This window comes from Mirounga leonina, unplaced genomic scaffold (assembly GCF_011800145.1).
Source record: "Mirounga leonina isolate KUSES-001 unplaced genomic scaffold, KU_Mleo_1.0 Mir_418, whole genome shotgun sequence".
In the NCBI taxonomy this organism is placed as follows: domain Eukaryota; kingdom Metazoa; phylum Chordata; class Mammalia; order Carnivora; family Phocidae; genus Mirounga; species Mirounga leonina.
The window spans coordinates 18,766,533-18,794,503 of record NW_023270739.1 but is presented as its reverse complement, the minus strand read 5'-3'; the positions used below and the strand labels follow the sequence as shown (position 1 = coordinate 18,794,503).

Sequence of the window (27,971 nt, the reverse complement as noted above, 5' to 3'; positions counted from 1 at the left end):
TGGTACCACAAAGTGCTTTTAAATTTTCCTACTCAGGTGCTCCCACTGCCAGAGGGAGGAGAATGAGCACCCCTGGATGGCAGATGAGGAAAGGGGATGTCTGCGGGTGTAACCTGCAAACACGAAATTTCCTTAAAGTATGGCATTTTAACACTTAAATTTTATATTGAATTCCATAAAGTATCCATTTTCCTTTATACAAAAACAATAGATTCCACTCCTTCTCCCACCTTGCTTACCCTGCTTCAAGTCACTGAGCAAAACTGATGCACTGGACAGATAGGTCACGATTTGTCTAATGACTTTGCTTATGTCCTTGCATCCTGCCATGACCCTAGAGCACATGGAGAAGCCCAGGGGAAGCGGAAAAAATACTGAACAAAGTTTCAGGATGCCCGGGGTTTTCTATCACAGTTCTGCATTTATTTTTAATTTTATTTATACACTTCTATTTCCAATAGGAGTTTGGAGTAGCTGTGTGACTTTTGGAAAATCACACTCTGTGCCTTGGTTTCCTTATGTATAAGGAAATTTATAAGGGAATTATTCTATATCATCTCCAAATTCCCTTCTAAGAGACTAAGATTCTAGCCCCTTTTGGTCTAAACAAAATGTAAACAGGGTAAGTGGATGACAACATTGTAGGTATATTAGTAGATCCAATAAAAATTTGGGGGAAAAATAAACATTCAGCTAAGGCTTGGGTCATAATGAAACTGAATAAAAAAAACCCTAACCTTGGGAGATGATTATAGCATAGCATCCATATACTTGACATGTGCTATAAGAGGAGGTTATTTCTTGAGAAGTGGAATTGCAACTTTCTGCTGAAAGATATAAATCCTCCAAGGCACCCTCAGCGAGCCCACAGGCAAACTCCCACCTCAGCAGACTGAATAATTTGCCTGTAAAATATCATATTGAGATTGGTATGCTGAATATGATGGGAGAAAGGTTCACGTAGGAGAGGGCTTGTACTCGAGATGCTCACAGAGGTGGCAATGACAAAATGACATCTTAGTCCACTATTTAGCACCATCCCATTCTCAAGTACTTCTCTTACTCACCTCACTTTTTTTTTTTTTTAAGTTTGACAGCAATAATGCTGGTACTTTCTGATTCTGGGGTGTTAACAATGATCCAAATAGATGCTCATCATTTATCAGCATTCACAAAAAAGAAAACAGTTAGCTATGAGTTTCTAGAGAGATAATCCCTAGAATCAGAAAAGTAAAGGGTACATGATGCTTTATCCAGTGAAGACTTATGAAAGTATGGTGTTCCCTTTCAACATAACAGCACTCTGAAAACTTTGCCTCCAATGAGGAATCATTTGCCTCTCTGAAGGGAATTCATTGGCAATGCCCAATCAATAAACCAGGCTGCACAAAGGGCCATGCGGTCTTGGAAACACTTAGGCAGCCTTACGTTCTCTTTAGGAATCTTGAAGACCTGGCGATCCCTTACATGGATGTCTGCAGCCTTCCAGGTGCCACAGTCTATGCCATATGTCTCTCAGCAGAGGGCTGAGAAGGCTTTTTTTTTGACTATGCTACCATTTCCCTTCACAGATTACAATTCCTTTTATGAAACTGAATCTTCTTTTGCTGAGATAAGGATGAACACAACTTATTTGAAAAGACCCTTATAAAATATATTGTAAAAAGATGCCATGTCGGAAACATACATTGAAAACGAGAAATTAACACCACCTACAAAGAAATTCTAAGTTCTTTCCACTGGTTGGTTGAATGATCTTGGGCAAGTCATTTAACCTCTCTGAATCTATTTCTTCAACTATAAAATGTTCATAATACTTTCTTGCCTCATGGTACTAATTAGTTAAAAACCACACAGTAGCTGCATACTGTAATGGATTCTGAAAAAGCCTAGTTCAAATGCCAACATTCTATAAATAGTATTGTAGCTTGCCATATGAAGAGACAGCATCATTAGTGTCCTGTCTCAACCACATGGTTGGTGAAATTAGGACACAGACCATGAATGAGGTTGTCTAAAATCCTGATTCAGACAACCAGGCAATAGGAAAGGAAGCCTTTATCTAAGAGCTCATTATTTCCTATTAGAATGCGGTTATGCACACTTAGAATTGTGGTGAAGCCCTTAGGCTCAACTGACAGCTTATGTGAACCTGTTTGAATGGCTCCTGAGATTCCAGTCAATAAACAGGAACTGGCCTGTTCATCTGTACATTCCTCTTAAATTGGCTGAAATAAATCTTCAACACTTGATTTTCTGACCTGGTTCTCAGACACTCAGTATCAGCGTGTGGTTTGGCATTATGAGAAATTTTCCAGTCTGTTGGGTGGAAGTAATCCAATCCTGCCACTGTTTGCAGTAGAAGGAAGTGAGAGGACAGAGGTAGGATCCAAAAAGACAAGAAAAGTTCTGAGTCCTAGGAGAAGTGGCATTGTGGGGTAGCAATCTGGAGAAATGGAGTTAGAGGTGACTAAGAAAGCCAAAAGATGGAATGTCCCAGAGAATAGAGCCACTCTTTGGCTGGGAGCTGGGAGGATGGTTAAAGAGCAGAATGCCCTATGTCTGGATTTTTCGGGGCACAATTAGGTACTACAGCACGATGGGGCAAGTAGGACTGTGTCAGGGCCAGTAAAGGTAGCCTTTATCCTCCTGGGACAGAACAAGGGCCAAGGAACTGATTCAGTTGTAGTTGTAGATGCAGGAGGTTGAGTCTGAGGGTAGAGCATGGTGCCCAGTGGAGTATACCAGTAGCAGAACACAGTTCAGGCAGATAGTTCCAACTGGCAGCCCAAGATAAAGAAGCATTCGAGGGCATGCATGTGGATGGTGTTCCCCCTGCAGTGGCATAGGGGATTCTGCATTAGAAAGGAACAATTAGTTCCAGGCAGAAGGGCATAAGTCTGTCAATGGGTGGCAGGGTCCCAGTCATTTAGCTCAAAGCAAACCATTAGTTAAAACCTTTGATAAGAAGAAATGGGCCATGTGACATGGAGGACGGAGCAAAACCCAAGGAGGGAGCCTCAGATTGAGGCTCAGGAATGAGACAAATGAGACAGGGCTGCTGCAGTGATGAAAGCAGGGGCCGTGCAACAAGGCTAGCTTAGCAGCAAGAATTGTTTGATGTGCAGTGATGTAAAGTGGGTTAGAGTTTAGTTATCTGCAGCTTTAAGTATGGCTTGAACTTGAGAGTGGGTGGAGGGGCAAGGCTCGGTCTTGAGATGGAGGGGTGGTGATTCCACCTGTGGTGAGGAGGAGGTATGCTCAAATTTAGAACCCAAATGGCAAGCAGACAACCTGGGAGGTAGTTCTCTCTCCTTCTCATGCTCTATCTTGCTGTCAGTCTCAAAAACTGAGATTCAAAAACTGGTTTAAAACTGGTTTAAGTGCATCTGCCTAACTTGCATATGAGATAAACAAGGTAATACTGCCTGGTTAAATAGGGGAAGAAGCCTTCAAATGGTGTTGATCATACCACTTAAGATATCTGTCATCATTCATCTCTTCAGCATTTCAAAAGATGTTGGTATAACACTTGGATTTGAAGTGATGACTGCATCAAAAATGAAAAATGCAAAAACTTTGAACTCTAGGTGCACATGAACAGGATGACTGCTCACCCAAGATTTATTCCTGTGTTTATTATTTGAGTAAATCACAAGGAATACCTACTATCCAGTTTTGGATTTTAGTCATGGTTAATTTTAGAAGGACATGATAATCCTTTAAAAAAAATCTTCTGGCCAGCTATATCAATTTTGTCAATCCATTGTGTAGTTTTACCCATGTTAGTGTATGTCCTCTGCCATTTGCCACAGTATCATGTGTCTAAATGGCACATCAAGGTAGACTGATGGTTGTCACTTGCCTACGAACTTTAAAAATAATCTTCAGCAATTTGTTCTACTTTTGTATCTTAGCATGTGATTTTGCTTTGTGAAACACAAAAGATAAATCTTATATTTAGGAACCATGTGGTAGGGAAGCTGGTAGAGTAAAATTTAATTGATTTTTTTCCCCTGCAGCTCTTGAAGAAATAGGATGTGAACCCAGATTAGGTGGTGGCATACATATTTTTGCAAAAGGAATTTTACTTGCTGAGGCTGAATTTATACTTACAGGCCTCAGTCATCCTTGATTCTTCTCTCTCCCTTCCAAAGTCAAATTTTACCATGTTCCACCATTCTTTTGCCACAATATCCTGGAATCTGATCTGTCTCCTTCTGTCCGTCACTATAGGCAGTGACTTTTCACATCCCCTAACAGCTCTCCTGCTTAAAGTCCTTCTTTTCCCTCCATCCATCCTTGATATTGCCACCCAAGTCAGAGTAGTAACACACAAATCTTATCAGGACACTGTGCTACTCCTAGCATTTTTTACATAATTAAGTTTAAACCCCATCGATGGTATTTGAGGGGCTGGTGGTCTGGTCCTAATTTATCTCTTTAACCTCCTTTCCTGCCTCTCCCATTCCGCCCCCTTCCCCCACACTGAGCCTCCAGCAACATCCCTATATTTCTCAACATGCTCTGCACAGTCATATCTTCTTGGCCCTTGCTACATGCTGTTTCCTCTGCCGCAAGCCAGCTGACCCCTTCAACGCATCCATTAAGGACTGGTTCGGAGACCCACTTCTATGAAATCTTCCCTCCTTCCCCCAGTCAGAGGTAAGCAAGACCTTCATGATGCTCCACAGCATTTGGAAGGCACCTGTGTGGAAAACTAGCTATACTGTACTGTAAGATTTTGTTTATGATGAGTCTGTCTCTTCCACTCAGCCAGGAGCTCCAGAAAAACTAGTGGCCATTATATATTCACCTATGTTTTATCCGTCCTGCTTCTCCACCTGCTCTTCCAATCTCCAGGTCTAGTATGGTCCCAGACACACAATAAATGCCCCAAAACACTTGCTGGTTTCAAGAATGAGTGATATGTTTATATGGGATTTCATGAGTCCTTTAAGTTTTGCTTTTTTAACTAACTGAATGCTTACTCAGGTAAATTCACTTCCAGGTCCACCTTACCGACTTTTTGATTCCAGTTCTCAGTCATTTCTCCCCTTTGGCACAGAGCTGATTGCACAGTATATACTGAAATCCTAGTCTTCAAATTATATGACAAAGTCTGAGAGTCCCAGGTCTTCTGCCAAGCTCAAATAATATACTTCTTAAAGCCATGGACTAAATTATGTGCCAGTGAAAATGCTCTCTACTTTGTCTCAGTTGTTTTTGCAGAACAACCATTTCTGTAAAGCTCTTTCTCCTAATTTTTAGCTTAAACTTTTCATTAGATACAGGCCATTTCTCCCCGTCTCATCATCTTCTGAGATTGTATATTATCCTGTTACTTCATTAATAATGGGAGCATATTTATTTTCTGTGATGATGGCTCCCCTGAGCCTTCCTTTTTCTTAGCTACCTACATAAAGTTAACTTCCTCAGTGGCAAATTAAGGACAGATTACAAGCAGCCTGGGAACCAGGCTCTGTCACCACGGGGGGCCGCCCACTCAGCCTCCTTCTGTTCAACCATCCGAAAGATGCAGCTGCTAAGCCAGCCCCAGCACTGGGCTGCTCTCCCCCTGCCTTCTCTTTATCTCATCGAGGGAGTGGAGAAGTCCCTTTCTCCATCAGGAACTGGTTGGGTTCAGATCCTGAGTTCTCTAGACTCTCCTCTTCTCCTCCCCCTACCCCAGCTGCCTACCATCTCCCTCCTACACCAAGGCCAGCAGTGACTGCGCTCCAAGACTCCCCCTCCTTCCAGAACTGCCTCTTGGTTTCCATAGCAACAGAAAATGTTGGTGGGAAGCAAAAATGCTGAACTGCAACTAGTGTTGGGGCTGAGAGGAGGAGGTGAAATGTGGGCCTCTCTGGAGGCTGCAGAATGAGGGAAAGGGGAGCACCCAGGTGAAAGCTGGGGAAAAAGAAGCCAGATGAGGAGCCCTCAGAGGACAGAAGGACAGGAAGGCTCAACGGGAAGGTGCATTGGCAAGTGGAAATCACATTGGTTAAAAACATGAGCTAGGAGGAAGAAATGGGAGGAAAGACTTAGAAAAAGTAATGCAGAATTCTAAATATAGTGAATGATTGAGGGGTTAGATTAGGTATAAAACTGGGAATATGATTTTTATTTCAAAGGTGAGTAATGGAAGGCAATAAGTATAATGCAAAAAAAAGGAGGTGTTACAGCTGAATAGTATTAAAAATATATATATTAAAAAAATAAAAGCAATGATAATGCACCCGGGCTTGTAAATGGGTGCCTCTACTTATCAGTCATGGGTTACTTATCTTCTCTGAACCTGAGTTTGCTCCTGTGTTTGCTCATCTATTAAAAGAGAATTATTATTATCTACTTCAAAAAGTTGTGGGGATCAAGTACAATAAAGCCGAATGGCCACTCATAGGAGGTAAGGTAGTTTTGGTTTGTTTCGTTTTTTACCATTGTTTGAGTTTGAGGAATGATATTTCGAAGAGGACTCAGGGCTGGAAATTTTAGCCAAAATTCATGGCAAATCATGTATTGTTATATGGTTTCTTTGTGTATTTATTTCAATTTTCCAGAAGTTACCATGGTCACACAAACCTGAGTACATCACAAAAGTGGGAACCATCCCTTTCCTTCAAACAACTTCATCTGAGCCTTCAAGAAAGCTTCCTATGATATTTGCTTATTTCCTCTGCTATACAGCCACAGTGCTGTTGGCCTCATAACCTCTCATTTCTCGTCTCCTTAATTCAAGAGGTTGCTGCAAAGGTAATAGTCCGTGTCCACAATCATGTTTATAGTGGCCCACTGACATTTTTTGAATGAGTGTCTGTGCCATCACTTCCATCAGGATTCCAGGGCAAGAAAAGCTAGAAAACTTGTGACTGAACTAGAGATGCCCAAAAGTTGGTTTACACCAGGCTGACTGTGCTTAGAAGGACATGATATTACTGCAGCAGCTCTACTTCTCTGCCTCCTCGTCCTGACATTGGGATGATAATAGTGATGATGATGACTAACACTTGAGCTTGCTGTTCATGGACAGACTAATAAACCTCACCTGAAGGATAATCAAATGGGATTAATATGCAGTTACTGTCATACCTGTTTCCACATGTGGAAACTGAAGGACAGAGCCAATAGGAAAGTTACCCGCGATCACATGACTGGTAAGTCTCAGGGCTGGGCTTGGAATCTAGGCAGAGTCTATCCTTTTCATCAAGGCACTCTGCTCTTTCTCCATGGAAGAAATGTCTGGGCTCCGTTAGGAACTGTGGTTTCATGTTATTATTACTGCTTTTTAGAGGCAACTGTTTTTTCCTCACTTGGTGTCCTTTAATGAATAAAGTGAGAATGTGTGACTATGCCCCTGACTTCTATTTCAAAATGTGTACTGAGCCCATTGATTTATTTCTTTTTTCCCCCTCTTAGGTCCCAGTAAAAATCTGAAAAGGAATAAAAACCTCATGATCTCACAACAATGAAGACAACTAGAGAAAAGCTATAGGAGTATGAGAGGTTTCAATAAGTATCCAGAAGTCAGAAAGAGAATGGAAAAGCATTGAATGGTACACTGAAGTGCAGGTAGCTTCAGCCTGGGGTGTTTCCTGAATGAAAAAAGGAACCCAGGTTGCCCATTGGAACCCCAGACGTTTCAGCCTGAGAGAAGGGAGGGTAGAGTGAAAAGTGGACAGAAAATGGGGACAAATTAATAGCGACATGTGTACAGAACAGTTGCCTCCCTCCCCCCAACACTCATTGTCTACCCCCTCCCCCCACCAGGCATTTTTCTCTCTCCTCAGGCCAAGAAGAAAATAGATGCTTATTCTCTAAAGATTTCTGAAAAACCTTTCTTCAGAGAACAAGAACAGTTAGTGTGGTGGTATTTGGGACACCCTGATCATTACAAGGGCACTCTGCTCACTACAAAGTGAAGCCTGGAAGTTAAAAAAAAATGTGCCTATGTGCACAGAGCTTCCAGTGAGCCTTTCCTCTGCTTCTTCCTGAAATATGAACGGAAAACCACAAACTACCAGTCACTGAAGGATAGCCTGTGGTATGACTGAGAAAGATTAAGCTAAAAACAAAGCACAACAGAAAGACTAACTCTATAGATAATTCAAAGGAGAGAATTTCAAAATAAAAATGACCACCCTCTAACTGGTATCCCTTGACAGATTCAAAGCAATGTTACATGTGAGGAAAAAGAAAAGGGTGCCATGAAAAAGGAATAGAGAAGACAGGGCTTTGGGAACTTAAACGTATTATGGCCAAAGTAAAAAAAAAAAAAAAATCAATTTAGAGATTGAAAATCTCTTAGAGTATAAGATAAAATAGAAAGAGATGGTAAATGTTAGAGAAAGGATAAGTGACACTCGGAAACAGCTGAGGAGGTCTAATATCTGGCTAGTAAAAGTCTGCAAAAAGGCAACAGAGGAAATGAAAGGATAGAAATGACCAAAGAAATAATTGAAGAGAATTTCCCAGAATGTATCTTTATATTTAAAGTACCTAACAAGTGTGAAACAGGATGAAAAAGACACCCACTTAGTCACAAGTTAGTGACACATCAGGATACCAAGGATAAAGAGAAGATCCTAAAAACTTCTGAGAGGGAAAAAGGTCACCTATCAAGGAATCAACATCAGACTTTTTCACAACCACATCAAATGCAATAAGACAAAGGAGTAATGTCTTCTAAGCTCTGAGAAAAATTAGATGCAGCCTGGAATTACACACTAAACCACAATATTAATCAGAATACAGGCATTTTTAGATTCACAAGGCTTAGAAATTCACCTGTCATGTATTTTTCAGTTATTTTTTTTAAAAGTTGTTTGAGGGGGCGCCTGGGTGGCTCAGTCGGTTAAGCGACTGCCTTCGGCTCAGGTCATGATCCTGGAGTCCCTGGATTGAGTCCCGCATCGGGCTCCCTGCTCAGCGAGGAGCCTGCTTCTCCCTCTAACCCTCCCCCCTCTCATGTACTCTCTCTCTCTCTCTCATTCTCGTTCTCTCAAATAAATAAATAAATCTTTTTTTAAAAAAAAATAAAAGTTGTTTCAGTGTATGTTTCAGTAGTATGAGAAAATCAAATCAAGAGAGAGGAAAACATCCAAGAAACAATGGATTCAATTAAGAGTGCAAGGAAGAAAGTTCCAGAATGATGACTATGAGGCAGTCCCAGAGAATAGGTGCAGCTCAGGACAGGAAGACTGGGGAAAGGGGTCCCTAAGAAAAAGTAGGTCAGAAAAAATAGATAGTATGATGGAGACTGTAAAAACCTAAGGACAAATAAAGGCAGAAATGAAAGAGAAAGGAAAAGTAATCAGAAATGACAGGAAAAAGAAAACAAACATTAAAAATAAATAAAAGGTAAGTTCTAGGATAATTCTCATGTTTCATTCACCATGTGAATGGTGTGTGGCCTCGATCATTGATGCCCACCCTCATCAGGGTGGGGGTAGGAGCCTAGGAATGGGGTTTTCATCCCTGATAAACATTCCCATAACCCATAGGGGGCATGGAGGCAGAGAAACAGTGTACTTCATGGTACCAGTGCAAGCTTGGACAATGAAGACTTCTGCAGGGACCACCACAAAGCACAGTTTCCCTATTTGCCTGGCAACACTCAGGTCTCTAGTGTGATGGGAAGATATCAGAAGCCAATATTGATGGCAGTGGAATTTTATACTAGCTGTAGCATGAAGACAAAACTAAGTTGATTTAATACATTAAAAAGTGGTATTTCATAGCACCTGACTTTGTGGGCCAAGATTCAATCAACTCTACTGGGGATGGAGGCAGGTAGAAAAGAGAAAAAATGATGGTATAAATGAGCTAAATCCTCACCTCCCATGTCATTTACTCTGTCAATAAATGATGTCTAGAGTGAGAACTAAGGACATATGCATCTCATATGGAGATAATTTCCAGAAGCACTAAGCACAGAAATTAAAAAAAAATTTTTTATTGTTATGTTAATCACCATACATTACATCATTAGTTTTTGATGTAGTATTCCATGATTCATTGTTTGTGCATAACAAAGATGCACATGCAGAACGTGCCCTCTTTAATACCTATCACCAGGCTAACCCGTCCTCCCCCCTCCAGAACCCTCAGTTTGTTTTTCAGAGTCCATCGTCTCTTATGGTTCATCTCCCCCTCCGATTTCCCCCCCTTCATTCTTCCCCTCCTGCTATCTTCTTCTTCTTCTTCTTTTTTTTTCCTTAACATATTTAAGCACAGAAATGTTTAAGGTATTTGTTTCTGGAAAGTGAGGTTAGGAGTGGGGAGAAGATACAGGACATTGTTTGCATTTAAGTTTTATTTGTACATTTGTTTTGATGTCATATATATATATATATATATAAAATTTTTAAAAGTGTGTCCTTTTCTGTCAATCCATCTGTCCAAATTCCCTTGCTACAATGGAGTTGTTTAAATTGTTCTTGTGTCTAGTGTAAGTCACCTTCTTGGAAGAGGGTGAGGTAATAATCAAATAATTAACCAGTCATGGGCATCCACTCATCACTTTGCCAAGCCTCTTCCTTTCTCATTTCCAAGAGTGCTCTCTAGGACACGAGGAAGAAAGACCCTATTTAGTACTGTGATTGTCTTAGTTGTGGGGTAACAGGAAGCTGAGGAACCTTAATTTTCTGCATCTAGACTTTGGCTCTGAAGACTGCTATTGAAATGGTAAGCTCTGATTACAGCTTTTTAATGTGCACTGTTTTCCCTGAGCTGGAGAACAATCTTCTGAATTAGTATCAATAAAATGATTTCTAACAAGATTTCTGACACCAGAAGTTGCCACTGACGCCAATGTAATTACTATCTCCAGACCTGGCCTTGCCAGGCAGCAAAGATAATCACCTACAACCATATGCCGATGATTAGCCAGTCAGTCAACTGACATTGTGTGCTCACTGGGAGGTTCTGTCGGGGTGACAAGGGAAGAGAAGACCCTGCAGTGACCTTTCCTCAAGGCACATCAAACTAAAGGAGCTGAGGGTGCACAGAAGGGAAGAAAAGCAGAGGTTCATACATATCAAAAGACAGAAATAAACATATTCTTGGTTACACAGACAGGGCCCTGGAGATCTAAGTTGGACTGGAATAAAAATGGACTCTCCCTGATCTGGCCCATGTTGACCTCTCTGGTTTTATGTATTGCCTTTTTTTGTTTTTGCCCCCTGTATCCCAACCGGACCCAAACCACTGGATGTCCTGTTATGTACCTCCATGCTAATTACATGCTGTTTCATTTACCTGAGAGGCTGCTCTATCACTCAGCCTTTGTCAGGCTGCGAGTTTTCCCAATCCATCAAGAGTTAGTGTAAATCTGACCCCTTCTGTGGAGCCTTGCCTGAACCACTCATTTTGATGCTTCCACTCTACTCTGAATTATAGTACCAATCAGTTACTGTGCTGAAGTAATCTGTTTTCATGTTTGTTTCTCCAGTAGATTGTAAGCTTCAAGAGAAAAGAGGCTAGGTATATTATTCATTCCAAAAGAATTAAAATAGTTAATATATGTAAGATACTTAGAACAGTACTTAGAATATAAGCATTATATAAGCATTTATAATTATTATCATTATTATTATCATCATTATTATCATCAGTCTTTGCGTTTAGGAGCTCCAGCATAAGGTCTGGCACGTGAAAGTGGCGGCTAAGCAAATGATTCTTCATTTGAATTATTGGAACTTAAATCAAACAAGCTGAGTTTTAGAGATGAGGAGGTTGGTAGGTGTTTTGGTAGTGGTCATGGTTCCAAAGTGAGGATGACTTCTTTAGATATTGGTAACATAAAGACGGGAATACCTTTGAAGAAGCAAAGGATCTAACAGGTGAATAAATTTAGTTTAGGAGGATAGGAGGGTATTCCAGATGATATGAAACTACTGAACACAGATTGCTGTTGGCTTTGAGAGCCTACTAGCCCTCAGAAGATGGGCTTGTTTGGAGAAATAGTTAATGTAACTCAAGTAACTCTGTTTTCTTCACAATTACCTGGAAATAGAAGGCCAATCAGTCAGACAGATGTTTCTATGCTCATCCTTCTTTGCTGTCTGTATGTGCGATGTGCTTGTGTGTGCTGCCATCTGGGTGAGCCTATCTGGGCACAGATAGGATGGATCATTAAGCTGTTTTTCCATTTGGTGCATGAGTAGCATCTGAACCATGATTTCACAGGTAAGTAGCACTTTCATTCACAGAGGCATTACATGATCCCGAGGATTGTGCCAGATCAGTATTTCTTTTGTTCAAACACTACATGCATTTTGCAATCTCACCACGTTTGTTTATGATTTCATTCAATCTTATGTCATTGGTCCCATTCTTCTCTGTTTACACAAATCCTATCCAAGCCCATTTCCTTCAGAGAGCTTCCCTGACCATTCTGGCTCACAGACATCTCTCTCCTTTTCAGGACTCATAGAAATTCATAGATTCTAACATTTATTTCTCCCATGGTTATGTTCTATGCTGTGAAAACACTTACACTGTTGTCCTTTATCGCTATTTGAGTGTGTACTGCTATTAACATACTTATGCCAGTCTCAGCTACCTGAGTAGACTGTAGGATCTTTAACAAGAGCCTGTATTATGCCTCTTTGTAGTCTCTGTCACAATTGGCAGTTTGATGAGTACAGTAGGTATACAATAGGTATTTCCTTAGGAATGAATGGATAAGTCTCCCAGGAAATCCATTCAAAAAGATTTTCCTGGGAGCCCCCTCATAAATGCTTACCTACTTTCTACTTTAGATTATTAACACATGTTAAAGGATGAAAGATGCAGGTTTAAAAATAGATTTATATTTTAAAATGCTATAGTCTTCATAATCTGTGTTTGTTAATATACTTCATAGTATTTGTTCATATACTTTATAGTCTAGATGCAAGTATAGGTTAGGGATACTTGAGGACAAAGCTACCAGGCTCTTGAATATTTAAATATACTCCTAAAAATTAATTATCACAATTTGATCAACCTTAATTAAGGGAACATCTTATTGCTGTGAGCAGGTGGGCGTCCTTGAGTATGTTTCTTAGGGAAAGTGCTAAATGCAATCTAGTTCCTTGGAAGTCCCACAGTACTCTCCTACTCCTCCGCCATCTTGCTCCTCCTGAAGTCCCACAGTACTCTGCCAACAGCATGCACTACTGCATGGCCGCTAAGTTCTTTGAGTGTATGTACTGTCGATTAATCAGGGTCTGTGGTGAGTAAGAGTGAATTAAGGTGACATAACTTTCTAACATCCTTCAGAGTTATTTGATATAAGGTCATGAAATAGGTGGGTTATAAGTATTTTGCTGTTTCTAGCATAATTCATGTAGGCATTTTCCTTGTATCCAGTGTATTATGAAGGCAAGAGCAATGAAGCCTTTTGGCAATTTCTGTATATCATTGTGCTGTCAGTAATTCCAAAGTGGCTTGCCAGCTAAATGGAACAAGCACGCTTGTCACCATCATGATTCATTACCTATTGAAAGCACACAGCTAGCCTTAATCTGGTTCTCACCACTGGTTCACGAACTTGTGAACTAGGTAGTACTGTCTCTTATTTGCACTTAGGAAACTGATGCTCATGGAGGTTAAGTGACCAGCCCGTGATCTCACACAGACTAGAAGGAGCCAGACTATGAAAGCAATCCTGTACCTTAAAGTGCAGTAGTCTTTGCAATTCCTACTGAGCATAATCTCAAATAAACCCTTGACACGGTCCTGTAGTTCTACTCAATTTTCCTATTAAATTCTCTTGCCCACTTTCTGAAATGAATCTATATCTCCTCTATCTTCAAATCTTCCACATTCTTGTCTCATAAATCACTAGAAAATAGAAACCACTAGAGCAAATATACCTTCATATTCTCATCACTCTCTATAAAAATCATTATAGTACCCGTCCTCTGTCTACCTTACTATTATAATAGGAACATCCCCATCAAAGACAATTCCTCTACTTATCTCTGGATTCCAACTCCTCTCACCTTTATTCATTCATTCAATCCTTCTTTCTTCTCCAATATCAGTATCTCCATTTCTATCTGATCATTCCTTTTAGTAGCCAAACATGACTCCAGTTTTTCCTGTTTAAAAAAAAAAAAAAATCTTCCTTTGACCTCCAAATCACCCTTAGCTACTTGCTTATTTCTGTGTTCTCATTCTCAGCAAAACTTCCTTCAAAAGTTGTCTACTCTAACTTCTTTAACCCAATGCATTATGGCTTCTGTACCCCTTATGTGAATGTGCTCTTGTCAAGTTCTCCAGTGGTCTCTATATTGCCAAATTGGTGGCTCTTTCTCTAGACTCACTTTACTTGATCTCTCATCACCATTCTATTCAATTGATCACTTTCTCATGGAAAAAGTTTTGGGGAAAGATCTTTCCTCTTTTATACACTTTGAATTTGAGGTGTCGATACAATACAGAAGTAGAAAATTTTTGCCTTTGTTGAGTGTGAGTGAGGTCGCCTAAGGTGAATGTGTGGAGTGAGAGAGAAGAGATGAAAAGGGCTAAACCCTAGGGGACATGGAGAGACAGGGAAGTCTACAAAGGAGCCAGAGAAGAGGTGGCTACTAGAACAGGAGATGCCATGGATACAGAAGCCAAGGAGGAAACAAGTGGTCAACAGAAACAAAGATCACAGAAAGATGAAGTAAATAAGGACTAGAAAGACTATAGTGTACTTTGGAGAATTAAGAGTTCATTAGTCACCATTTATAAATAACTTCAGGATGTTGACAAAGGCTAATTGTATCAAGGCCTGACTGTATTGAATTGAAGAGTAAGCCAGCAAGTGTAGACATTTCTTTGGAGAAGCTTGGTTTTGAAGGGAAGAAGAGAATCCAGAATAGACATAGGATTAACGGCAGGTTTTGAAAAAAATTAAGTTATAGCTGAACTTGTTCAGAGATTGCAGAAAAGAAGGCTTACCCAATGTCACACCATTTATGCTAGAACTGAGAATAGAATTTATTTAGTCTCCTGGATTAATTGAGATAATGTATGTATAATAGTTTAAAGACTATAAAGTGCAGTAGGAACTTAATATGGTATTCTCATTTCTAGTACATCATAATTAATTACCAGGAAGTAAGTGGGTTACATTTTTTTGACTGTATAACATACCCTCCATTCCATTCCCCCCCCAAAAGAACCTCATTACTATTTATCCAGCAGTTCTTAAATTATTGAATTGATATGAATAATCTTCTGCTTGCTTTTTTTTTTTTTTTTTTTAAGATTGGCGGATTTCTGGAGTCAATGTTGGCCAGCCTGTATTTTCAGTTCTCTTGTTCTGAGCTTGCAGATAACTGGATGGGTTACATAGTTATAGGTCTGATGAATACAAAATTTGCAGCTCCTTCTTTACAGGATTATTCCTTCCTGATAAAAGAGTGTATAATATAACTCCTGTCAAATAAACATGAGAAACTCTAGATTCTAGGCCTGTTACTCCCAGATCTCCTTCAAAACTCTGGAAGGAGAAATCTAATTCTTCTTGCCAACCATTTAAACAGACATTGGCTTATAAATGCAAGATGTTCCACAATGCTTTGGATATGAATCCTAATCATCTTTGTTCAGTCTGACAGAAGGTAAAAGTTTAACAATCTGAAATTTAATTCTGTGGACTCAAGGGGCAGAAATCAATGGCCTGATATTCAGAGGCCTAGATTAATTATTCATTGTATTTTTCTTTTCTTCTAATATGCCTCTATAACTTCTAAGTAGAGTCATAAGGGCTCTTGTTTCTCAATACCCTTTTAGATCATATGCTCTTAAATGAATGGATAGTTTCCAATGTTTATGATGTGCATGGTACATTCTCAGATTAGGAAGTCTGGGATGAAGTCAGCAACAAGTATGCAATGACCTGGAAGGTATTATTTCTGTGTCTCTTTAGCTTGAGTTTTCTGGAGGATAATAATACGTAGCAACTCACAATGACAACTCATTACACTTCAAAAAAGATTATACGGAAGGGTAAGTCATGTCTTCCATTAACACTATTCTTGTTTGATGAGGTATCTCCTGTGTGCATAGAATGACTCCCACTTAGATGGTCTCATAGTCTGAGGACAGACTTGACTTGGAGGTGCATGTTTTTTTATAACCCTGTGTATAGTGGGAAGTTTCCTTAGTCTGACTTCCTAATCTCTGCATAAGGCAAGGTTTTTCTTCTCTCTCATCTCTCTTCTTGGTACTCTGAATCATCCCTCCAAGAACAAGGAATGCTTATGCTACTTTTGTTTGTTCAGAGCCAATACCTGTCTCAGCTCACCTACATTATGTTGCCCAAGCAAAACTTATTGAAAAATTTTTTTCCCTTTGGACTCAGATTGACCTGGGTTTGAAGCTTGAGTGCATTGGGCCAGATATTTGGTCTCTCTCTAAGTTTTGTAATTGGTAAAACTGGAATAGTAATACATACTTTGTAATATTTGTGGGAGAGGTAAATACAATGTATGTAAAAATATATATAACAAGTTTTTGTTAAACAGTAGTTATTTTATTAAATTGGTTATATTGGGCTTTGCTACCAAATAGTTACCAACCATAAGGATGGCAAACAAATAAATATTTCCTGTAAATGTGATTTATTTAGGGGCCAGCAGAGCTGCAAAGTAAAATGGAAAGACTGTAAGGCTAGAGAGGTAGGAAGCTCTCAGTTCTGGCCTTGGTGTTTCTCATATTAACTAGCAGCATGACCTTGTATACAATTACCCATGCGTGAGAAACTGTAAGTGATTAGGGCAACTGCATTTATCATTGATGAAAGAATAACATCAGATTCTTTGAACATTTTAAATCTCATGTAAACCTCAAGTAGATTGAGTTTAATTCAATTAATCAAATATTTATTGTGTGACCATTATGGACTGTACTTGGCAATAGGAGGGATAGTAAAGGATACTCCTGTACACACATTTATTAAGGACTGCTATGGGCTGAATTGTGTTCCTCCTAAATTCATATGTTGAAGTCCTGACCCCCAGTACCTCAGAATGTGACTTTATTTGGAGATAAGGTCTTTACACAGGTAATCGAGTTAAAATGAGGTCATTAGGGTGGACCCTAATCCAATATGACTGGTGTCCTTATAAGAAGAGGAAATTTAGACACAGACACACACAGAGAAGATGATGTGAAAATACAGGGAGAAGACTGTTGGCAAGTGAAGGCCTAGAACAGATCCTCCCCTCACATGCCTTGGAGGAACCAGTCTTGCCAACACCTCGATCTTGGATTTCTGGCCTCCAGAACTGTGACAATAAATTTTTGTTGCTTACACCACACAGTTTGTGGCATTTTGTTATGGCAGTCCTAGCAAACTATACAAGGACCTATTATGTGCTAGGAAAATAGTACTGAACAAAACACTGCTCTTTTTCTCAGGGGAAGGAGTAAGGTAAAGAAGCAGATAATTCAGCCTTGTATGATAAGACTGCTCCATTAAAGGTGTGTATAAGGTGCCATGGGAGGCCAGTGAAGGACAGTTGAGTAATACCACAACAGAATTTGTAAAAGACTCCCCAGAAGGAACTTCTGAGCTGAGGCTTTTGAAGTAAGAGTTACCCAGGCTATATAATAATAATATAATAATAATTCTCTTCATTTATAAATATGGGGATACCAATACTTATTGACAGTGATATGGTAAGAATTACATGGGATAATTTATATGAAACTGAATTGAACTTTAAATCTATCTAATCAGTGTTTATCAGAAGCTACTATATGCCAGGCACTGCACCAAGTTTTAGGAATACAGAGATAAATAAGACCTGATCTCTGCTTCTAAAGGAACTCACTTTCTAGGGTGGGAGGCAGACATCTGAACATATAATTGCAATGCAATAAAATAGAGATTAGCACAGGGCTAAGGGCAGGGTGCCAGGGGAGCCCAGAGACAGAGTGATTACGCCAGCCAGATGACAGGGTGGTATAAGGAAATACTTCCTGGAGGAAGTGATGCTTAAGTTGAATCATGAACAATGCTGCATAATTAGGTGAAGAAGGAGGAGAAAGGAATTCCAAAGAGAGTGAACAACAGGCTCCCTTTGCAGCTGTGTTTTTCTAGTTCCTATGCCTGTGCAGGGCTCTTGCTGAAAATATACTCCCGTCTGATTGGTTCGAGCAAAAACACCCTCTCCAGCTCTTAGGAGACTCCTGAAGGCTGGCTCTTGCTCTGAATATCCTTAGCTATTGACCAGGTTCTCTTTAAACTGAACAGGCCTTCAGAAACCTTGTTGTAGCCACCTGCCAGATTCCTTCACTCCCTTTCTCTTTCCTTCTTTCTTTTCTTCCTTTCCTTCATCCTTATTTGCTTTCTTCCTTCCTCCTTTCATCAAACACTTACTGTGTCTACGTGTGTAAGCCATGACTTGTCCCTGGAGATACAGGGGGTCAAAACATATTTCTAATTCTCAAGGAGTTAAAAATAATCAAGTGTGTGGACAGCAGACTATGGCTTTTCGACCAAATCTGCCTGCTTTTGTAAATAAAGTTTGATTGGAACACAGCCACATCCATTATTTACATATTGTCTATGGCCACTTTTATACTACAACAGCATGTTGAATAGTTGCAACAGAGACCACTTTCAAAGCCTAAAAACATTTACTATCTGGCCCTTGAGAGAGCAAGTTTGCTGACCCCTGTTCTACAATTTGTGTGTGGGAGAAGTGGTAGGGGTGGGTGGGCAAGTAAATAGGTAATATGGCACAGTAAAATAAGTAGTAAGAAAGGGAACTCCAGAAAAAGCGTTCTTGACCCATACTTGGAGGGCCAGGGAAAAAGTGACAGCTAAAAGAAGTGACAATTAGGCTGAGAACAAAGGATAAAGAGGAGTTAAGAGGAGAAGGAAGGTCATTCTTGGCAGAGAGCAGCATGTGCAAAAGGCCAGGCAATGAAAGATAAATACACAGTTCTCTAGAACTGTAAAGAGGGAAAATGGTAACAGAAGAGGCTGAAAAATAAATTGGGGCTGGGCAGGTCATAAAGGATCCTGAATATGAAAGCCATATTAAGGATTTTGGAAACATAATCTCCCATAGGTAATTGAGAATCACTGAATTATTTTAAGCAGGGTAGTGCTAAAGCAAACGTGTGCTTTAGAAAGAGCACTCTAGCTGCAGTAATACTTAACATTTGTTGGGCATTTGTTCTTTGCCAAGTCTGTGCTGAATGCTTTGCATGCATAGATGTATATGGAAATGTTTATTGAGTAGTGGGGCCGCACTGGAAGCCAGGTAGAAAGAGGGAGAGTAGGACAGCTATGGACCCATGAGAACTACAGTCTCTCCAATGGATGGACAGGTAGAGCACCATGCACATTTAGAGGCAGGAGGAGAATCAGAGAACAGGGATGACTGGAAGGACAGTGTAATGTCACAGAACCCAATAATTATCAATAAGGGAGTGAATATCAATAAGGAGTGAGGGGTGAAAATAAGACATGGTAAAGAGGGCGAGAGAAATGCAATGAGAAGAAAGGGGGCTGGGATTTGGCAAGAAGCAGGTCACAGCTGATTTCAAAAAGAACAATTTTAGCAGAAGAGCTGGGAAGCAGACAGGATTATAGGGGTTAAGGAGGTGACTAGAAGTGAGAAAATGGAAGTCATTGCCTATGAACACTTGTTTGAGAGATCCATCTTTTTAAAGAAGCAAAAATTTGATTGTGGCTGGATTTCTTAAAAGTAGTCCATAATTCGGCAGTTTGAATAAGTTTTCTGATTCATGAAGTAAATTCCTCTTCCCAAATATCTGGTCATTTAAAGCAATACTGGAGATGAAATTATGCAAATGTGCTGCATGACTAAATTAAAGACCAATTCATGTGAGCATGAGTTAGTAATGGGAGTTGTAGTACTGCATTATTAGAAAATGGGGCAGCTTATTTTAATGCTTAAAAATGTAACTGGAGTAACTTCCAGATGGAAGAAAAGGCCTCCTCACTATCACCAGATTAGAACTGCAGCTAATGTTTTTTTCTGAGAGCCATTCTTCTAAGACGGTCATCCCTGAACATGCCCTCATTTCTGACTTTCCACTGCACGAGCAATCAGTGTCCTTCCAAGGCTAATGAGATCTACAAGAACAATTAACAGCTCTGCCACCACCAATATTGTACCCTGTAACTTTAAAGAGCTCAAAATATTAAATAACAAGTCCAAAGAACATTTCTCCTAGATCCCTCATTAGATTGATTTTACAGATGAGTAAACCGAATCATAGAGAAGCAAGACAGTGGAAATGAGAAGTCTTACTTGAGTTCTCTCTCACACTACTGTGAGGCTGTTGCCTATTACATTTGTAATTAAGCTGTTGTCCAGATAAAGAATGACTCCCTCCTGGCATTGACTTTTGGATGCCAACAGATATTAAATGCCCATAGTTGAAAAAAAAATATATATTTTTGTTGTTGCAGAAGTGCATGCGTAACGACTAGACTGAGTTTGTAAAATGATAGCTGCACATTCACCGTAAAGCCACCCACTTCAGAGCCTAGACTGTTTCAGGAACGGGATGGTGTGGGGAGTGTGGCAGGTATTTTTTTCTCTTGGACCTTTAAATCTCAGTAACTTTATAAAATTTTCTTAAGCAATGTTTGAAACAAGAAATCATCTTGGGTGTTATTAGGCTTACCCTTTAGGGACAATTTATTTTTCTACTTCACAAGTTTAACTTCTTTCTTGGATCATGATATGCTGCTAAGACACTTAAAAGGTCACTTTATCAGGTCAACTGCAAATGGTGCTCTTATTACAGAAAAGTTATATAAAAGAGGAAAAGAGAAGTAAGTACATTAGCATGTAAAATGCACCGCAAAAATGGAAAAGAAAATTTCAGCTAAATACTTATAAGATCAATCTTCCTTAAATCTTTTGTCCAAATGGATGACTTCCAAGAGCTCTGTGGCTCCACTCTTCAGCATCACTCTGACCTTCAGCAAGTCCTTTATGAATGCTACCCACCCAAGTGTATAAAAATGCCAAATCACATAGGGCTCCTGGAATTATTATATTTTTTACTCTGTAAAGGCTGCATTTTGGACATCTTAATAATGGTCAAAGCATCCTAAGCCAACCTAGATGGCAACTGCTAGAAACACAGGAAATGCTAAAAAAAAAAAAAAAAAAAAAAAAAAAAAAAATGAGTTGGTATAATTTCATTCTTCCCCCTTTTTGATTAGAGTTTACAAATATAACTGTCAGCTAGTTATCCTGGTGAGGCTATGAGTCAGTCCTCCTCCAATAATACAAACTTCTTAATTCAGTTTTTGGACCATAAATCTACCATTAACACTGTCAGTGTTTTGTTGTTAACAGTATCAGTATCTTTATCTATCTTTACGCCCTGCTATGATAGATTTTATCTCTTCCATTGCCTACTGTAATTTGCTGCTGAAAAAACAATTTTTAGTAAGGAATATGCTGAGGGATGGTGATTATATAAAAGGATGAGGGGCAAGATCCCTGTGATAGAATGTTATGTATGTACCTGTTTGTGGGAGCACATGAAGGAAAGTGTCTAATGTGCATGCAAATAATCTGATAGGTCTGAGAGCAACACTGTAACCTGTTAGAGGTCAAGGATCATGGATTGTTCACTGTTACATTCTCAGTAATTAGCACCATTCCCAGCACATATGAAATGTTTAAGGAGAGTCTGCTGCATGAATGAATGAAGGGTACTAATGTTCCATGTTCCACTGGCAAAACAAGGCTTCCGATTTATTTTTTTTTTTAAGATTTTGTTTATTTATTTAATTGACACAGAGAGAGAGAGAGAGACAGCAAGAGAGGGATCACAAGCAGGGGGAGTGGAAGAGGGAGAAGCAGGCTTCCTGCCGAGCAGGGAGCCTGATGTGGGGCTCGACCCCAGGACCCTGGGATCATGACCTGAGCTGAAGGCAGTCGCTTAACCAACTGAGACACCCTGGTGCCCCACAAGGCTCCCAATTTAAAAAATGAGGCTGGAAATCCATCTACAACAGTCTGCTGTGCATCCAGTTGTTATGAGGTGGTGTCTATGTACACAGAATTATTAAGAGTTGTGAGAAAGACCAGAGAATTGAATACACAGAATGTGGACTTGAAGAGTTTCTAGTCTAGTGGGAGAGACAAGATATATATGAGCGAAAACTTAACTTCTAATTCTAGAGAGTGAATAATGGCATGCCAAATGTAATTTTTCATACCAAATACAACCACTATATGAGTGCAGAGAAAAGAGAGGCTCCAGGGGACTAGAGTCATTAAGGAAAGCTACATAAACAAGGCAGGAATTGAGTTAGACATTTGAGGATGAAAAAAAAAAAAAAAGGAGGGAAAGGAAAGGAAATAGCTGTCCAGGATGGGGAGAGGAGACTACAAATGAGCAGTCATCAAGAGAAGAATAGATAGTTTGAGACTTAAAATTTAGGAAGCAGTCATCAGACTTGGAAAAAAGAGATGATGATAGAAATATATATAATAAGAAGTAAAGAAGCATGTACGTTTTGTATACTAAACACTTCATACCTAAACTCCTTGATTTAAAAAAAAATGTTGAAACATAGACATATTTTAGAACCCAGCAGCATTCCCAGAGGCTAGTGAGTAGCACATGCTTCACTAGGAGGGAGCTGACCATATATGACTTAGAGGGGATGAACAGGTAAGTAGGGCTTGGTTAAGTCTTCTGAGGAAGGATTCCATGTTGAAGGAGCTTTTGTTTGCAACATAGATCAAACTCTCCCAAGGTCTTAGGTGACCTGATGTAGTTTTGTAGTTATTCTTTAAATTTTATCAATTTCCACTTATTTTATATATTTAAGGATACAGGAAAGTCAGAACCGTGTGCACAAATATCAGCAAACCAGGACCAGGTACATAAAGAAAAAGTTTGGAATTCTGATTTTCAGGTACTGAAAAAAAATTCACACAGCAGTAAAATCAAGGATAAACATTAAGAGCCCAAAGGGGAAGCAATAATTGATAGATACACAAAAATAAATGGAGGTCCTACTTTTCTAACTATGTCTAGGAACTGATGTAAGAAATCTTTATTAAAGTTAATCAAAGCCCTGTGAATAAATCATCCATATATTGTATTTATGTGTGAGAGTATGTAGAACAGAGTTAGTAAAATTTTTTTAAAGCTTTCAATAAATACTTTGAAAGTCACTTATATGGATCCTTTAAAACATTCATTAATGGAATATCGATTAAATGAAAAGTTAACTCTTGAGAATGTTTCCTAAATAAAGTATATCTATGCATGGATGTACAATGAAGTTTCAAGCAACATTAATTATATCCTTTTGATGTCTCTACTGTCGTGTTCTAAAAAGCATCACTCTGACCTTCAGCTACATCACAAGACCTGCACTACATACATGACCTGCACTACATCACAGTTAATGGGAATGTGGTGCTTGTTGCTTCGGCAACAGGATGAATAAATGCAGGTCAGAATGTGCTTCAAGAAAAATAAAAGCGAGGGCGCCTGGGTGGCTCAGACGGTTGAGCGTCTGCCTTCGGCTTGGGTCATGATCCCAGGGTCCTGGGATCGAGTCCCGCATCGGGCTCTCTGCTCAGCAGGGAGCCTGCTTCTCCCTCTGCCTCTCTCTCTGTCTCTCATGAATAAATAAATAAAATCTTTAAAAAAAAGAAAAATAAAAGCTAGAATATGACACTGAGTGGAGACTAAGCAGGTCTAAAAGATTTTTCACCCCATTAATGAAACCTGTTTCTTAAAGTGGGCTGATCATATTAGTATACTTTAACTAAATTCATAATTAAATAAATCAGATTATGGAAATCAATAAATAATTTTTATAAAGGTAAAAACTAATTTTCATGATACTAGTAGCAAATAAATAGTGTGTAGTAGCATATAAAGCAATAATTGATGATACTATTTTATGGTTTGTTCAATTTTCATAATTACCTCTCTAAATGATCAAAGTTTTTTTCTTTTTTAATTAATTCTGTCTCATGAAGAAAGTATTTGATTGACTCATCTGAATTAACTATGTTTTCTCATTTTCTGGAAAATTACATATGCAACTTAGAATTGCAAAAATAAAGACGATAGCCTATGGAGAAAGTCAGACCTTGGTTTTGTCACATATACCCAGGATTTTTGCCCCCCAGATACATTTTGAAGTACTTATACATAATTCATTCCTGAATGTTGCTTTACGACCTCAGTTTATTTGAAAACTGTTTGATTAACCTTTCAGTTTCGGGCTTTCAAAAAGGGGTTCTATTTGCTCAATTGTGTCCAATATTCAGAGGAAAATTATGCTGAATTAAAATATTTGGAAGTAGCCAAATAATCTAGAGAATCCAGAGACCTACCTAGCTTCTCATGGGGCCAGAATAAATTTGGACAAGGGCTTGAGGAGTGGGAATGAGAAAGTCTTATCTCAGGCAGAGACAGAGAGAAAGAATAAAGACATCAAAATGTGCAGTAAATATAAATAACTATGAAAAGACTTTCATTCTGTTTGATAGTTCCCCGAATTCATAGTGTTCTCTGTTTAGTGTCCTAAGTCTGTCCTAAATCTGCTCAGTGTCCTAACACTGTCATAGCAACCGAAGAAATTTCACTTTTTCCCTATTTCAATACCCATGATATCTGGTCTGTCTAATCAGTGACAGTTCTCTTCAACCTGAGATAAATAACAGTAGCTGCATATCCCATTATAAAAAACAGGTCCATAAAGAGTTCTATGTATACAGTTACTTAGGGCTCATATGTCTTACTACATTTATGTAGCTTTTTACAAAAGCTCACGGAGCATACACTTTTTAGGAAAAGAGGCAGAAGTTTAACAATTTTACTAATTTTAAAAATCATAATAGTCAAGTTAAGCTTGGAGAAAAATAATCTCAAATAGAAATTTAAAAAACCTAACTAGCCCTCATATTTTGTTATCAATTCTGGCATTAATAAGCTTCAGGTGTCTGCCCCAGCATTTTATTTAGAAATAGCTATTAATTATTTCTGCAAGCCATTTGTGTGCTCCATGCTTATATTATGCAGCTCTCTCTAAATTTAGGGATCAGTAATACGTGTGATGAGAACTTAAAAGCAAGGAAAGGTAATAAGGACTGTGACGTAGCTTAACAAGGGAAACTGATGAGCACCGGGGGAGGTATATGAATGATTAGAAAGCTGTATTATGGGTCTGCACATTTCCCCACCCTCCTTCCTCACCTATATTCATCACAGTGAGAAGTTTGCACACACCGGGTCTAGACTGCATGCAGACCAGTACTCAGAATACATGAATGTACTTAGTCCATCAGCCTCTCTTTCTAAATACTGACAGGTAGTTGATGGAAGTGTTTGTTTTTTTTTATCTAAAGTAATAAATAACACTTCAGTGCTCTTCTATCAGCATGTGTAAGTAAGTGAATGTTCTCCATAACTGACCATCTGAAACAGCTGGCTAGCAAACTAAAGGTCGTCCACATAATTTAAACTGCTTATCGAACAATTACCAGGAAAAAATAATCTTCACACCGTAAACATAACAAATTGTCTAATTAATCACTAAATGCTGATGCTCACATGAAAGAACATGTTTTAGGAATTTAGAATTAACTGAAGAGTGCTATAATCTAACTGGGTATTCTGAGATGACAAATTTATAAAAATCACAAAGAATGACAGGGAGAACATAAATGTTAATCTTCCTTCACTGCCTATAAATAGTACTCTCACCGGTTCATTCACATAATACATATGTATATGGATGCCTATAGACCTCATTTTTCGGCAAGTGTCTATATGTACACAGTAAGTTCCGTCCTAAGGGCATCCGATTTTTCTGATGCAGTTACATATATAAATTGACCGGTTTTGGTGCAAATCAGGCTGCCTCTGAGCCGTGTAAGACACATAAGAAGCAAAGACAGACAAAAGGCAGCTCCGTGGACACAGAGAGCGTCTTACCATAAACTGTACATTGTCAAATCCATTAGCCATCAGGTGGTTCTCGTACTGAGGTAGCCCAATGCTTTCCAACCATTGTCCCACTGTTTGGACGGGGCATCTGGGTCCTGTAAGAGGATGAAGAGGGAAGCGTTTAAGCAGGGAGTAGCCGTCCACTGGGTAATAGCGGTAGTCCTGGGCTGAGAGGTGGCATTGCCACATCATGCTCCTGGGAAAGTTGCTATCAAAGGAGCCCGCCAGCTTGACAGATTAATGTTCTCAGCGAGAGAGCAAAGTCAGAAGTAAAACATAGTTTGCCAGGCAGGCTGTGGAGTATGACTTGATCCTAGCTCCACATTTCTTACATATTAATCTTTACTACCGACCAGTACGTCATACAGCCCCCAAAACCAGGCAGCAGAAGAAGGCATATCAAGCTGTCAGCTTAAGCTGGTCTGCGTTCTATGTGATTGTTGGAGTACTCCACAATGAGCAATGCACGGCCAGCAGCCAGAATTCTTTTTATCAAGTACTCCTACACTCATCAGTATGCAGCTCCATGCTCCTTGCTCCCCCTCGCTCGCTCCCCTTCATTACCCAGCCCAGGCTACACCTCGCATTTTCAATAATAGCCATCAGATAAGGCAGATTTTTTTTTGTCTGCAAGCTGTAAGCCTGCCGCTGCTGCTTCCTCCTACACACCCATCCAAGCGTCAATCCTGAATGATGAGAGCAGTCAAAACAAATGCAGAAAATAGCAAGATTCAAAAGCAAACCGAAGTGCTTAAATCTGAATTGAATCTTCATACTGGTTATACGTTACAGGGCTATTTGTTGTGGAATTTTACGTTTCAAAAGACACCAGGAAATGCAAAGCTTTAACTATAGCTTATAGCTGGAGCTCACTACAGGTTTCCTTTCTCCTCTCCTTTTCTTCTCTTTCCTTTCATCTTTTCTAACCGCAAAACAGCTAAATGTTTCCGATCTAAAGCTTTGCAGGGTTTGGAGAATAATTATTCTCTTTAACATGCTGTATCAAAATGAACCTCTCTGAAATATTTTTTTCTCTTCTGAATTACTGCAAAATACAGAAACTGCATCGCAATACTGAAGTCAAGATAATTCATTTCTCATTTGCAGGGCTTCTTCCAAACAAAAATATTATTAGGCACAAGAATTCCTTTTCCCCTCTGATATTTATAACCCAGTCTACCAGGGTTAGCATTCTAAATTGCTATAAAGGTAACATTACTGGGTAGAGATTTTTAATAAAGAAGAAGAGCCCTAACCAAAAATAATTCAAGAATAACAGATGCAAATGTGTGAGTTTTACTGAATGGCAGACAGATTGGGTAATTTATTTAATAATTGAGAGAAACCAGAGATTAATAATAGAACCCAAAGGAAAAAATAATAGAACCCATAGGACTAAATCATAGGAAAGAATAGACTCTTACTTAAGGTTGGGAGAGAACTTGAAGAAGGGTTAGTCTAACCTCTCTCTTAAGGCAGAAATCCCTTGTCACAGGGTGCCCAGAAGATTATTATCCAATTTATGTTTGAATACTGCCTAGAACGGAGCTCTTACTACTTATCAGGAAGACTCCACTTATCAGGTATTTTACTTCCTACCTGACTCCTACTTACTGGTTCCAGCTCTGCCTTTGGGGTTACACAGACTGGGAACAGTGCCTTTTCTACATAAAGTGTTTTAAAAATCAAAGATAACACTCAACCCCCCAGAACAGTGCCTGGCACATAGTAAGTGCTCAATAAATATTTATTATTTAATAAATATTAACATTATTTTTCTTCTTTCTCCAAACCTTATCTTTCTCTTTTTAAGAACTTTGTCAGCCTCCCTGGCACACAGACATTGAACTTCAAAACATCTTGGGACTCCCTCTTTCACTGCCTCACATGCATCCCCAAGTTCTAGTCATTCCTCACCAAGGTGTTTTGCATCCATTCCCTGGATTCTATGTCCTTTTTCATGTTTGTGGAATGGCCATCTACTTTGATTCTGCTATAAGTTG

At 39.3% G+C, this 27,971-nt stretch overlaps 1 protein-coding gene across 11 annotated transcripts in view; it reads right to left on the bottom strand.

The window, feature by feature from the left end:
* Positions 1-27,971, bottom strand: part of ANKS1B (ankyrin repeat and sterile alpha motif domain containing 1B) — a 717,443-nt gene that overhangs the window by 364,346 nt on the left and 325,126 nt on the right. For 10 of the 11 annotated variants that reach the window (XM_034987767.1, XM_034987769.1, XM_034987768.1 and 7 more), the window contains exon 1: positions 25,957-26,160. In XM_034987767.1, coding sequence (XP_034843658.1) covers positions 25,957-26,160 — 204 coding nt within the window. Of the gene's footprint in view, positions 1-25,956; positions 26,161-27,971 lie in introns of those variants that run through there. The other variant, XM_034987766.1, reaches the window with a different exon arrangement.